At 35.3% G+C, this 14,319-nt stretch overlaps 1 protein-coding gene across 1 annotated transcript in view; it reads right to left on the bottom strand.

Moving 5' to 3' along the window:
* rab3gap2 (RAB3 GTPase activating protein subunit 2 (non-catalytic)) overlaps positions 1-14,319 on the bottom strand; it is a 117,836-nt gene that overhangs the window by 68,284 nt on the left and 35,233 nt on the right. Inside the window, exons 6-7 of the mRNA XM_069931231.1 lie at positions 4,031-4,106; positions 3,094-3,195 (exon numbers count right to left, since the gene is read on the bottom strand). Coding sequence (XP_069787332.1) covers positions 3,094-3,195; positions 4,031-4,106 — 178 coding nt within the window. The remainder of the gene's footprint in view (positions 1-3,093; positions 3,196-4,030; positions 4,107-14,319) is intronic.

Raw genomic sequence — 14,319 nt, 5'->3', positions numbered from 1 at the left:
CAAACTTCTTTACCAGAGGCAGCACAAAACTTAATCATTTCTTCCACACAAGCACTTATCTGAAGTAAAAGGATAAGATCTTCAAATAGTTTTAAAAGTATGGTGTTCTGAACAATGCAATCTTGCTTTTACAAAAATGAACCCACCATAGAAATTTATTTCAAATTTTCACAAAACTTAGACCATTTCTCTCATGTCCAATAGCTAAATTATTAATGATTTTGTACCAGGGATACTTTGTTGCATGTTTCTGAATGTAATAGAATCACATGCATCAAGAATTGATTATTTTTGGGAGGAGTCACGTGATGGAGTAGTGGCCGGACGGTGAACTCCAGCCCTCTCCAGAAAAGTCGGGAAAAACAAGAGAAAACACAAAGGCACAGAAATAAAAGTTACAGAAAAGTGAGTATAAAGGTGGAAAGAAGATGGCGACAAAAAAAGAAAAGTCGAAAGCAACGGTAAGAAGAGAGGAAGAGAAGACAAAGGAGGAAAAAGGTGAAGGCCTTACCTGTCCGAAGAGGCCCGCTGCGGAGAGAGAAACCCGCTCCCTCAGGTCGGTAAATAATGGACTACAAAAATGGCTCGCAGAGCCGAACAAAAGTGCGCAACCGCGCATGCGCGAAGTTTCGCGCATGCGCGATGCGAATGAAAAAAAACACACCGACGGGAGGGGGGACCAGCTGGGGAGTCGATCTCCACAGCCGGCAACGACAGCTGCAGAACACCTGCAGCAAGAAGAGACCACAGAAGACAATAGAAACAAGATAGAAGAGGAGGAAAGGGCAACAAAGAAACAACAGATGGTCAACCCAGAGGAAGAAGAAGAGGAAGAGTATGGTGAAATAGAAGAAGAAAAGAGAGGCAAGGTAAAGGATATACTTGCTCTTATTAGAGGATACATGGAATCATTTAAAGAATGGCAAACACAGGAATTTAAGGATTTAAGAAAAAGAATAAACAACACAGAGGAGAAAATAATTAAAATGGAGATGACCTTAACAGAAATGGGAAAAAAAATGGACAAGATGGAAGAGCGGGCAGTAGCAGCAGAAATGGAGGTAGAAGACTTAAAAAAGAAATTGGAGAAATCTAATAAAAAAACTAAAGAGACACAAGAACTACTAGCTCAAAAAATAGATACAATGGAAAACCATAACAGAAGAAATAACATAAAGATAGTGGGCCTTAAGGAAGATGAAGAAGGCAAGAATATGAGGGAGTTTATAAAAGAGTGGATCCCTAAGACCCTAGGATGTCCAGAACTACAGCATGAAATGGAAATAGAAAGGGCACATAGAGTATTGGCCTCTAAACCACAACCACAACAAAAACCAAGATCTATTGTAGTAAAATTCCTAAGATATACTACAAGAGAAAAGGTACTGGAGAAGACAATGGAAAAAGTAAGAGAGGGCAACAAACCACTGGAGTATAAAGGGCAAAAAATCTTCATTTATCCAGATATAAGTTTTGAACTCCTAAAGAAGAGAAAAGAGTTCAATACAGCAAAGGCGATTTTATGGAAGAAAGGGTATAAATTTATACTAAAGCATCCAGCGGTATTGAAAATATTTATTCCAGGACAGCAAAACAGACTATTCTCGGATCCAGAAGAAGCACGAAAATTTGCAGAACAATTACAAAAATAGACTGAGGGAGGAAGACGGGTAATGAGAGTTAAAATGATCACGACTGATATGTATGTGGGTAAAGACAAAAATAGACTGAGGGATGAAGACGGGTAATGAGAGTAAAAATGATCACGATTGATATGTATGCAGGTAAAGAGGTATAAGAGTGAATAGAGACAATGAGCATACATGAATGTATCTGTACTTAGAGGAAAATATAGATAGTATAGACAAGAATTAATAAGGGAAGGTAATGGAATAGAGAGAATAAGGAGGGAATTAAAAGAGGGACCTTTGTGACATATGAAAAGTGAAATCTTTTCTGGGGGAGGCGGGGTGGGGGGAAATAGCGGTCACTGCACAATCAGTTGACGATTGCGAGTGGATTCGCAAATCCAAATGGAGAGGGGAGATGTGGTTGTCCGACAAGGGATAAAGGACAACTCAGGAGGTGAAGGGGAGATTGGGGATAAATAAGATAGAAATAGGAGAATAAGGAAAATGTTAGATGTTGTAGGAATGTTGTCTTATGAAGAGTTGAAAATAAGAAAACAGAAATGGAAAAGGAGGAAAGGTAATGATGGAAAAACGGAAAGAGAAGATAAACAAAATATAAAAGGGCTACGCTGAACTATATGTCTTTAAATATTAATGGAATACATAACCAAATTAAAAGGAAGAAACTACCAAATTTAAATGAATAAATGTATTCCATTAGAAAAAAATAACATATTGGTTAAGAAATAATATTGAAATATTCGAACAAGTATAGGAGCCTTACATTAAATACAATAGCGAAAACCTACCGGGGACAAACATTACCTAAGTTGATGGAAGGAGAAGGAAAGAAAAGAATGGACTCAGTAGAATTTCTGGTGTAATTTTGTTGAATGACAACATTGTCTGACTGGATTAATGCAACCTAGATTGTATACCTAAAATGGATGAGAGGGGGGGGTGGGGGGGTGGTTTGGGAGGAAAGGGGGGGGGGGGAAGAAAAAGTCACTGTATATGTGTGAAAAGAAATAGTGTATATCATGGCTAATGTGATTTATGGTGTGAAAAATAAAAAAATTTAAAAAAAAAAAAAAAAAAAAAAAGAATTGATTATTTTTGTTTCAAAAGGAAACAATACAAAATTTACATCTGATATAAAGTAACTTCAGAAGCTATTCCTCAAATATTGTATCATCACAGAAACTTGATTGTGGTAAAAATGGAAAAGGACTCCATTAACACTGCTATGTTTAAATTGTATTATACCCTAATACTTAAAAACACAACTTATAAATACAAGCTAAGTTTCAACCCCAATAAAAAAATAACCACCATCACACGAACACAATGTTAGTCAGACAAAAAAAACTAATTTTCTTAGTAATTTAAATAATGCTCATGAATGACTAAAACTCAAAGAACATCTTATCCATCAGCTTTCTAAAGCTTGTTAGGCTCCCACCTGCTCCGTGACACCAGGGTGCCTGGGTATCTCGTAAGTCCGACATTTCAATTGCAGAACTGGGTCTTCATTTAAAAGTTGTGCTAAAAGAAGAACTCCATTCTGTAAAAACAAAAAAAAGGAATTCTTATTAAAACATGGCAGTTAACATATGTCTGAAATTTTGAAAAGACAATGAGCTTTAACACCTTCATTAACTTAATAGGACATTTCTTAGATCATGTATGAATGTATCAGAATAAATATGGTCTTCTGAGACTTTTTGTTGTACGTTGAAGGTTAGCCTTGCAATAACTAAATCTAAAAACAAGTTTTCATGTGTATATTAAATTTGAAATGTGCATGAGAACAACACAGAAAATGTAGGTCACAGCTGGCCTATGCAATTCCATATATCATCAAAACTTTCATAGAACCCTAGAAAATTACAGCACAGAAACAGGACTTTAAGGCCATTTTAGTCCATGCTGAACCTTCTTTTTGGCCTAGTCCCACTGATCTGCACAGCCCTGATACCTTTCCCGTCCATGTACCTGTCCAAATTCCTCTTAAATGTTAAAATTGAGACAACATTCACCACTTCAGCTGGAAGCTCATTTGACACCCCCACCACCCTGGTTCCCCCTAAATTTTTTCCCTTTCACTCTTAACCCATGTCCTCTGGTTTGTATCTCATCTATCCTCAGTGGAAAAAGCCTACCTACATTTATTCTATCCTCCTCATAAGTTAAATATCTCATCAAATATCCCGTCATTCTTCTATGCTCTAGGTAATAAAGTCCTAACCTGTTATTTTTCACATAACAAATGCAAGTTGTCCCCATTATGCTGACATTGCACAAGTATTGCAATTTTAAAATTAGAAATATTTAATCTCAAGTTTATTTTTAAATTAATATTTGAATTCCCCCTCAAAATGAATATTTGAATTAATTACCTCTGTGTAAAATCGAACATATCCAGAGGTAAAACCAACAATTATACATGTCCAGTCTGGTCGACCTGTAGAACTTCTATCAATTGGAAAAACAGATTGTTATTTAATTCAACATTTTGCAAATTAGGTCATAAAGCACAGTCCAACAGGGGTATCCAAAATGATTGATATAATGTTGTAGGCCACATTCTTTTGATAGGTGTAGCTTTGAGAATTTTGTTTCTTCCACAGTCTGAAAACTATCATGGCGCTGTCAGAAACTCTTCAGGAATAAAGTTAAATTTAGTTTCAAGCTGCCTTCTATAGCAGGCACATTGAAGAGAGGATCTATCATTAAGAAGAGAGGAATCATATTAATCTAATCAATATCCATTTACCTCATTAAAGCAAACAACATTAACCAAGTACAAAGGTCATTGTTCTACTTTAGATGTTGCATCAGACGTCCAGGCCACTCTGCTTCACTAATCTGTAAGTTTTGACACCAAGGTGAACAATAAGATTCCTTTGGGTTAAGGTTAGGGTCAAGATACTTTTCATTCTAGGCAATTCAGTCATTCAATGGACTTGGCAATATCCCACCTTCTCTCAAGCAACTGATTCATAGTAACCCCTTCTATCTTTTGATAGTGGTTGCATTTAGTTCCCAATCTAACCACAGAGCAAACTATACTTCTTACATGAGCTTTGGCTTCGCAATTAATCAGCATTATTGAAAAGGATCATCACACTGATGCCCTCTGTCAGGCAAAAGTTGTACACCATGTTTCAAACATTTCATAAACTTTTAAATTTAAATAAAAACTATTATATATGATCACAAATAAATAATCTTTTTTTTATTTGAAAATTTTATTCAATTTCACATGTGCATTAAAATTTACACAAATTTCTTGTTTAATAATTGTTATGAGCCCAGAGGACCCATAAACCCAGCACCAATAGACATTCACCAAGACAAATGGTTACTTAAACAAAAGTTGTTTTTAATTATCTTTAAACATGAAAACAGAATCATAATTCAACTTATTGCTATTGACTTAACTAACCTAACTTAGCCCGCTTCTAATTCTAAGCGCACGTGTATGCAATGTGTGTGTAAGTTCAGAAAAGTTCTTTGATTCACAGTCCAATCTCACTTTTCATTCACTGTTAACAAGTTCACTGGTTGCAGGCAATTCTTATACTGTGCACAGAATTTAACATTTATAAAGTTCACCAGGCTTTGGTGCTTGAAAGGTAAATGGTTACTGCTCAGGATGGTTCTTGTCGGTTTTCAGAGAGAGAGATTTGTTGTTCCAGGACATCCACAACTGATGTGCTTCCATAAGTCACCTCAGTGTCTTGCTGACGAAACTTGCCCTGTCAGGGTTCTCCAGATGATAAACCTCTATCTTTAGAGTTCCTTTTTGTTTCCCTTATTCCAAGTGAAACATTAGACAGCCAGTCCTCACCTCTTGCAGGAACCACAAGGGCTTTGACCCAGACTGTCTTCCAAAAGGTTTTCCACAAGCTTGCCAGCTCGTCCTGTTCTAGTCACAGCTACTTCTGCCTGCTGTAACACTGTACAAGTGATCTCTCTCTCTCTCTGAGAGAAAACCTGTTATACTCTCTGCTTGCAAAACCACATGACCCTCTTTCAACAGCTCTAGTCAGAAGCAGCTCTGACAAACTCTTATCTGTTGACTTTTGTAAACAACAATCCATTAGTGAAGTCTCTTGAGCTCTCTTCAAAGCTCTTGCAAAAGCTGTGAGGCCTCGATACATCTAGCATGGGGCAGAGCTCCAGTATTTTAAATAAGATCTGTTTTAAAGTGTTTGTATGTAACCTACTCTAACAAACCTTTACCAATTTATCTCCCAAAAACTTATCTATATACTCTGTCACACAATATTAAAAATTAATAAATAGTGTTTTTTGGGGAAAAAAATCCTCTCCCATCCCCCCCCCCCCACCCCTCCAAATGTCTGATAGGAAGAAAAAGAGAACATCTGGATATTATTTATAAAAACTTACTTGAACTGTCAAATAAAATCTAACACATCTTAATTTTCAGGAGTTGGAAGATTGAGGTTGGGCAATTAAAACTTTCTACAATGTAGAAATATGATTTCCAAATCTTTTGAAAATTTTCAAATTTATTACGCAAATTATATATGTAATCTTTTCAGGTGGATTTACACCTACTTCAGTATGCCACCTATTCATTCCTAAATGCACATCTGACTTCCAAGTTACTGCCACACATTTTCTAGCTACCGCTAAGGCTATTTTAATAAATTCTTTTTGATATTTATTTAATTTCAATTTGATGTCAAAAATATTTCTAAATGAAAAAAATTTGGATCTTGAGGAAACTTAACTTCTGTAATTCTTTCCAAAAATAAACCCAATTTGATCTAAAAGGGTCATAATTTTGAACATTCCCACGTAGAATGTAAAAAAAAAGTACCTATTCCTTTATTACATCTGAAACATTTATCTGAAAAATTAGAATTTAATCCATTTAAGATGGAGTAAGATGTAGTTGATGTAAAAAAAAATTATATTCTACCATTCTGTTCTGGACATTAATTGTATTAGTCATACTGTACTGACAAAGTTCTAACTAAGTTTCCTCTTGAATACCCATTTTTAAATCTTTCTCTCATCTTTGTCTTGACTTATGAACTCCTGGTTTATACATTCCTTTTTGCAAATTTGTATACATAATTGAAATAATTTTTAAAATATTTTTATCTGTGATTAATTGTTCCAAATAACTTTGTTCAAGTAATATCAAATCTGGACTTAAATTATCTCTTAAATATGCCTTTAATTGATAATAAGAGAATATTGTATTGTTTTGTATTCCATATTTTCTTTTCAATTGTTCAAATGTCAATGAAGTTGAAGCGTGAAAACAATCTTTTATTGTCTTAATTCCTTTGTTAAATATTTTTAAAATTATTATTTATTGTAAAAGGAATAAGTTGATTCTGATTCAGTATCATTCCTGGTACCTAAATTTTTTTATTCTCATTTCCAAATGTATTTTACTCCATATTTTAAAAAGAAGTTTTAACAGAGGAATATCTCCATCTCCAATAAACAAATTATAATTCAATTTATATAGAATATTCTCCTATTTCATTCATTTCTAAATGAATTCATGCTGGCTTCTCTTCCTTCTTGAAAAAAAGTAGAGAGAAATCTCAATTGTGCTGCTCTAATAATTTTTAAAATTTGGTAATTGTGGTCCTCCTTGTTCAAATTTCCATGTTAATTTTTCCCCCCCAAACAGAAAACTTGCCATTTTTCCTTTCTAAATAAATTTCCTTACATACATATTTAATTCCAGAAAAATGTTGATGGTATAAATATAGGTAACGTTTGAAATAAGTACTGTACTCTAGGAAATATAATTTTATACAATTAATCCTTCCTATTAATGTTAAGGGTAGTTCCTTCCATTTCCATAAATCTTGTTCTATTTTCTTAAGCAATAATATTACCTGAACAAAGATATTTGGAACAATTATTCACAGATATAAATATTTTTAAAAGTTCATTTCAATTCTGTATACAATTTTGCAAAAAGGAATGTATAAACCAGGAGTTCATAAGTCAAGACAAAGATGGGAGAAGAATTTAAAAATAGATATTCAAGAGGAAAGTTTGTTAGAGCTTTGTCAGTATAGAATGACTAATACAATTAATGTCTGGTACAGAATGGTACAATATAATTATGTAAATTATTGTTGATTTTAATACCTAAATACTTAATGCTTCTCTCTGCCATTTACACTGACATTCTCTTTTACAATTGGCATTATTTCACTTTTATCACAATTTATTTTGTAACCAGATATGACACAATATTCTTTTACTCTTAAATACAATTTACTTAATGACCTTTCTGGTTCAGTCAAATACATTACATGTGCAAATAAATGAATCTTATGTTCTTTCCTGTCTACTTTAAAACCTTTAATATCATTATCGTCTAATTAATTCTGAAAAAGGCTCTATTGCTAAAATAAATTATGAAGTTGACAACGGACATCCTTGTCTACTTGATCTAGTCAATAAAAAGATTCTCATATTTGTCTATTTGTTACTATTTTTGCTTTAGGTTTATTATATAGCGCTCTGACCCAATTTATAAATATGGGTGCTATTCCAAATTTTCTTAAGACTTTAATTTAAAAAAAAAAATCCCATTCAAGTTTATCAAATGCTTTTTCATCATCTTAAGTAACTACTATACTCGGTTCCTCTCTTAACTGTGCTAAATGTATTATACTCATTAACTTTGTTATATTATCTGCTAATTTCCTTATTTTAAAAAAAATAATCCAGGTAAGTATTTCGCTATTCTATTTGCTTACATTTTAGATATTATTTTATAATCTCCATTTAACAATGAAATGGGTCTATATGATGATGGTTTCAAAGGATCCTTCCCTTTTTCAGAATCACTGTTAATATTGCTGTCTTAAATGATTCTGGTAAATCATTAGTCTCTCCCACCTGTTCTAATACTTCCATAAATGAAGAAATTAATAAATCTTTAAATGCTTTCTAAAATACAGGGGGAAAGCCATCTTCTTCCAGAGACTTGCTTTTTAAGGAACCCAATGCTTCTTTAACCTCCTTTTGAATAAATAGATCTTTGATCTTCTGTATTTAATTTTGTTAAATTTATTTGAGACAAAAATTCTTCTATTTTATTGTCATCTTTTAACAATTCTGACTGATATAAATTTTATAAAACTCTTTCAATTTTTCATTTATTTCTTGTGATTTATAATTAATCTGATTTGATTCTTAGTTGCTATAATTGTTTCAGATACTCATTTTGTTTTTAATTACCATGCAAGAATCTTATGTGCCCCCTCTAATTCATAATATATTTGCTTAGTTCTCATTACATCTTTCTATTTTATGTTTGCAAAGTATTACACTTTAATTATTTATTTATCAACATTCTTTTTTCATCATTTGATTGTATATGCAAATTTTTTCTATTCTTTCTCAAGTTGTTCTGCTTCTTGCATATAATTTTTTAAAATCTTAGATGTTTAACTTATTATTTGATCTCTTAAATATGTTTTATTGCATCCCATAAAACAAACTTATTCATGACCAAATTAGAATTCATTTCAAATATATCTGTATTTGCTTTTCAATAAACTCACAAAATCCTTTTTAACAACATAGAATTAAATTTCTATCTATAAGTTGGTTTCTCTCCATCTTCTACTGATAATGCTAAAAATAAAGGTGAGTAGTCCGAGTAGTTTTATACTCAACTCTTTATTCTTCCCTGCAATTGTGCTGATATTAACAAAAAGAAAAAAATCAATTCTGGATAAGAGTCATGCCTTTTCAAATAAAAAGAACAATCCCTTTCTTGTGGATGATTTCTCCTCCATACATCTCTTCATCTCATATCTTTCATTAAGGACTGTATAACTTTGGCAGTTTTACTTTTAATAATGTTTCTCCCAGATCTATCCAACAATGGGTCAAGACAAAAATTAAAGTCTCCACCTATTAATACATTTTCAATGACATTTGTACAAATTTCTCATCATCTAAATTTGGTGCATATATATTCAAAACTTCCAAAATTCAGAAAAAAAATGCAAAGTACTATTATATATCTATCTACTGGATCCATAATACTTTGGATTTTAACTGGTAGGTTTTTACTAATCAAAATTGCCACCCCTCTAGCCTTGGAATTAAATAAAGAAGCTGCAAAATGTCCTACTTTTTTGATGTTCAACTTCAGTTAAATGCATCTTTTGTAAAAAGGCAATATCTACTTTCATCTTTTTTCATATATACCATAATTCTTTTCCTTTTAAAAATCCCATTAATACTTAAAAATTTGACATTTCATCCATTAAGTATCATGATAATAATACCATCTCTCACCCATACCTCAAATCTTCCAACTCCTAGTTCTACTACATTATCATGTGTAACACTTGTTATTAACTATTCCAGATGTAAAGAACATAAGAAAGGAAATCTTGTGAAGATAGAAACAAAATAGAGAGACCCCTGCTAATGTTGATATACAGATAAACAACATTACTCCCCTCCATATTAAGGGCAGTAGCTTGTGCCACAAATGCACACATGAATTGGTAGCTATCAACCCCTCCCTTCTAGCTCTCCTGAAGATGTTGGTACATTTTATTTACTTAAATATGAACAGATCACCCTTTATCAGTTACAGATATTATTGTTCAAAATGTCCTTCAAATTGCACTCTGCTACTCAGCACTCATCTCCTCTTCACGGCGAATGTCTGGCAGAGAGTCAGCATAATGTTTAGCCTTCTTTGGGTCAACAAAGAACTTGTTTTGGCCTCCATGAACAAAATCCTTCAGGATTGCTGGATATCTTAAAATAAAGGCTTGACCTTCCCACCCCCCCCCCCCCACCCACCCCTCCAGTACATTTTTAATTGGATTAAATTCCTTTCTTTCAACAGTTCAAAACATATCTGGATAGAAAAATATCTTATTCCATTATATTCTAAAGGTCTTTCCTTTGTTTGCTTTTCTGCCAGTTCCAAAATCTTCTCTCTTACTTGATAATGAAAGAATTTAACCAGTATTGCATGTGGCTTTTGATCTGGTTGTGGTCGAGGTCTTAAAGCTCAATGTGCTCTTTCTATCTCAATATCTCCCTGAAATTCTTTGTCTCCCAAGACTTTGTGGGGTCCAACATTGCAAAACCATCTCATATCTTCTTCATCCCCTTCTTTAAGTCTAACATTTTTTATATTATTTCTTCCAGCTTTTGGGCTATATAATCTTGAACAGTAGTGGTTAGTTTGCATATTCCCCATCTGATCTTTAATTGAATGAAATTCAAATTCTGTTCCTTTAACTCATTCTTCCATCTCTTCAAATCTTTTTTGCATGTTCACCACTACTTCCTCCACCTATTTAGTTCTAACTTCTGATTTTAACATTAAAGCTCCAATTTGCCTATCCAAAGACTTAACAGTTTTACCTTTTCTAACTTTCAGCTGTCTGCGGCTCTAACGGATTCTTCTTCCTCCATTTCTTCTTCTGATTGCACAACCTCCTCAGAAACACTAGAATTTGATTCTCCTTGTATCTTCTTATTGAAGCAGTTGGTATCTTCTTCCTTCTCCCAGCACTACTCCCATTTTATGCATTCTGTGCATGCGAGACTCCTCGCCATTGTTGGAGGTGGCTCGATGTTGGAACGTCTTGAGTCACCCCATCCACAGACTTCTTCAGGCAAGTCACTACCTTTGGAACAGCTCCCAGATCCATCTTCAAGGTAGGCCTCTCTTCTTTATCTTGTTGCATTTATTGCTGTTTTTCTTTTGAGCCAGCAGCAGCTTTTTCTTTTTTTGGAGACACCTTTAGTGTGTTCTCTGTTTGTTTAAATGTTTTTTTTTCTATCTATCTCGGCTGCACCATTTCATCAGATGCAAGGATCGACAACGAGATAGACAACAGATTCGCCAAGGCAAATAGCGCCTTTGGAAGACTACACAAAAGAGTCTGGAAAAACAACCAACTGAAAAACCTCACAAAGATAAGCGTATACAGAGCCGTTGTCATACCCACACTCCTGTTCGGCTCCGAATCATGGGTCCTCTACTGGCATCACCTACAGCTCCTAGAACGCTTCCACCAGCATTGTCTCCGCCTTCATCCCTAACATCGAAGTACTCGAGATGGCAGAGGTCAACAGCATCGAGTCCACGCTGCTGAAGATCCAGCTGGGCTGGGTGGGTCACGTCTCCAGAATGGAGGACCATCGCCTTCCCAAGATTGTGTTATATGGCGAGCTCTCCACTGGCCACCGTGACAGAGGTGCACCAAAGAAAAGGTACAAGGATTGCCTAAAGAAATCTCTTGGTGCCTGCCACATTGACCACTGCCAGTGGGCTGATATCGCCTCAAACCGTGCATCTTGGCGCCTCACAGTTTGGCGGGCAGCAACCTCCTTTGAAGAAGACCGCAGAGCCCACCTCACTGACAAAAGGCAAAGGAGGAAAAACCTAACACCCAACCCCAACCAACCAATTTTCCCCTGCAACCGCTACAACCGTGTCTGCCTGTCCCGCATCGGACTTGTCAGCCACAACGAGTGGACATTTACCCCCTCCATAAATCTTCGTCCGCGAAGCCAAGCCAAAGAAAAAAAATGTTTATTTTTTCTTCTTTTCCTTCTATCTCTTTTTTTTTTACACTTTTCAGTTCCAGAATAGCACAGAGCTGCATTCTTTTCCCTCTGCTCTACTCACTTTCCATCTATTACTATGTACAACAACACCTCTATCTACAAATTTGCTGACGATACCACAGTAGAGAGTTGTATAAAAAAGGGGAGATGAATCAGCATAGATTAGGGAGATTGAAAATTTGGCTGAATGGTGCACTAACAAAAACCTTGCACTCAATGTCACCAAAACCAAGAAGCTGGTTCAGGAAGGGAAAACTGGAGGTGTACAATCCAGTGATCTTTGGGGAAATCAGAGGTGGAGAGGGTGAGCAAATGCAAATCATTGGGAGTCACTGTCTTGAAGGATCTTTCCTGGACCCAACACACAAATGGCATCATGAAGAAAGCTTGTCAGCGCCTCTACTTCTTCAGGAGTTTGCCGAAGTTGGTATGAAATTAGACACACTGGCAAATTTCTACAGATCTGTGGTGGACAATGTGCTGACCTGGTGCATCACAGTCTGGTATGGATACACCAATACCCTTGAGTGTAAAGCCCTGCAAAAGGTAGCAGACAAAGCCCAGGACATCACAGGCAAAACCCTCCCCATCTTTGAAAACATTTACAGGAATGCTGCTGTTGGAGAGCAGTAGACATCATCACACAGCACACCCTCTATTCTCACTGCTACTATCAGGAATGAAGTATAGGTGCCACAAGACACCCACCACTATGCTCAGGAACAGCTGCTACCCCTCTACCATCAAACTCATCAACAATAAACTCAATCAGGGACTCATGCAAGGTCTCTTACTTTTGAACTTTATTGATTTTTTTCTATTGCAGTCAATTTGTTGACTTTTATTTATTGGTTTACATGTTTTTTTTACACTGCCATTATGTGGTCATTCTGCCTCACTCACAGGAAAAAGAATCTCAGGATTGTATGTGTTGCCATTTATGTACTCTGGCCATAAATCTGAATCTGAGAAAGTTAAATCCTAACTCCCTGATATTTAATGTAATTATCTTTGCTGAATTCACCATCAATATCCTAGGATAAATTGGAGCCAAACACGCAATTGAACTAGCCACAAAGAAAATAGCCATAGGAGCAGGGCAGAAGATCAGTATTGTGTCACTGGAAACTCACCATTTGCCTAGGTGGGAGAAAATCCAACCAATATTCAAGCAACCTAACATCATCCAGGATAATTTAATGCAGTGATTCTCAACCTTTTTCTTGCCACTCACATACCACTTTAAGTATTCCCTATGCCATAAGTGCTCTGTAAGGGATTGTTTAAGGTGGTATGTGAGTGGCAAGAAAAAGGTTGAGGACCACTGATTTGGAGTATTTGACTGAAATCTAATCTACCACTTTCTGAATTCACCAGCAGACATCTTTCCCAGATACCAAATCAAATTATGTCTCAACGGCAAGAACAATAGTTCTCACTTCATCTCTGAAATTAACCTCTTTCGTCCACATTTGGTCAGATGATGCAGGTATGGCCAGAAGCAAACAAGTCTTATGGAACCCAGAGTGAGCTCAGGCAAGTAGGTTACCAATGATCAGAGCCAAACAGCATTGTTTAATGACAATTGATTATAAGCACATGGGCAAATGATCAACTGTATTAGATATGTTCTTTCCTTTTGAACAAGAACCTTAGGATAGTTTTCCACAAGGTCATCGAGCAACTGCACTGAACTACATAGTTAGAAACATGAGTAGTTCTAGCACTTAAGTCTTCTGCCAGAACCTCTGAAGGTTAATTATCCCATCTGGCAGTTCTATAAAAGCTTCAGCTTTTACTGTCTTTTGAGCAACTATTTTGGTACCATACTTTTATCAGGGAACATTTATAATGCTCAACATTCTTTTTACTGCTAATTCACTTCCAGATGCAAGGCTTAGATATATTGAACAAAGATAATCAATTCTAGTGCATGTTGCTTGAATATATTTTATTCATTTGGTCCACCTTTGTTGCCTTGCCAATGGTTTGACACCTCATTGTTGAATATGACCTATGCAGCTCCTGGTGTATTCATTACAATCTTAACCCCATCATG

Source organism: Narcine bancroftii, chromosome 4 (assembly GCF_036971445.1).
Source record: "Narcine bancroftii isolate sNarBan1 chromosome 4, sNarBan1.hap1, whole genome shotgun sequence".
NCBI classification, from domain to species: domain Eukaryota; kingdom Metazoa; phylum Chordata; class Chondrichthyes; order Torpediniformes; family Narcinidae; genus Narcine; species Narcine bancroftii.
Note: the sequence above shows the minus strand (reverse complement) of the source record. Positions and strands in the feature narration are given on the sequence as shown.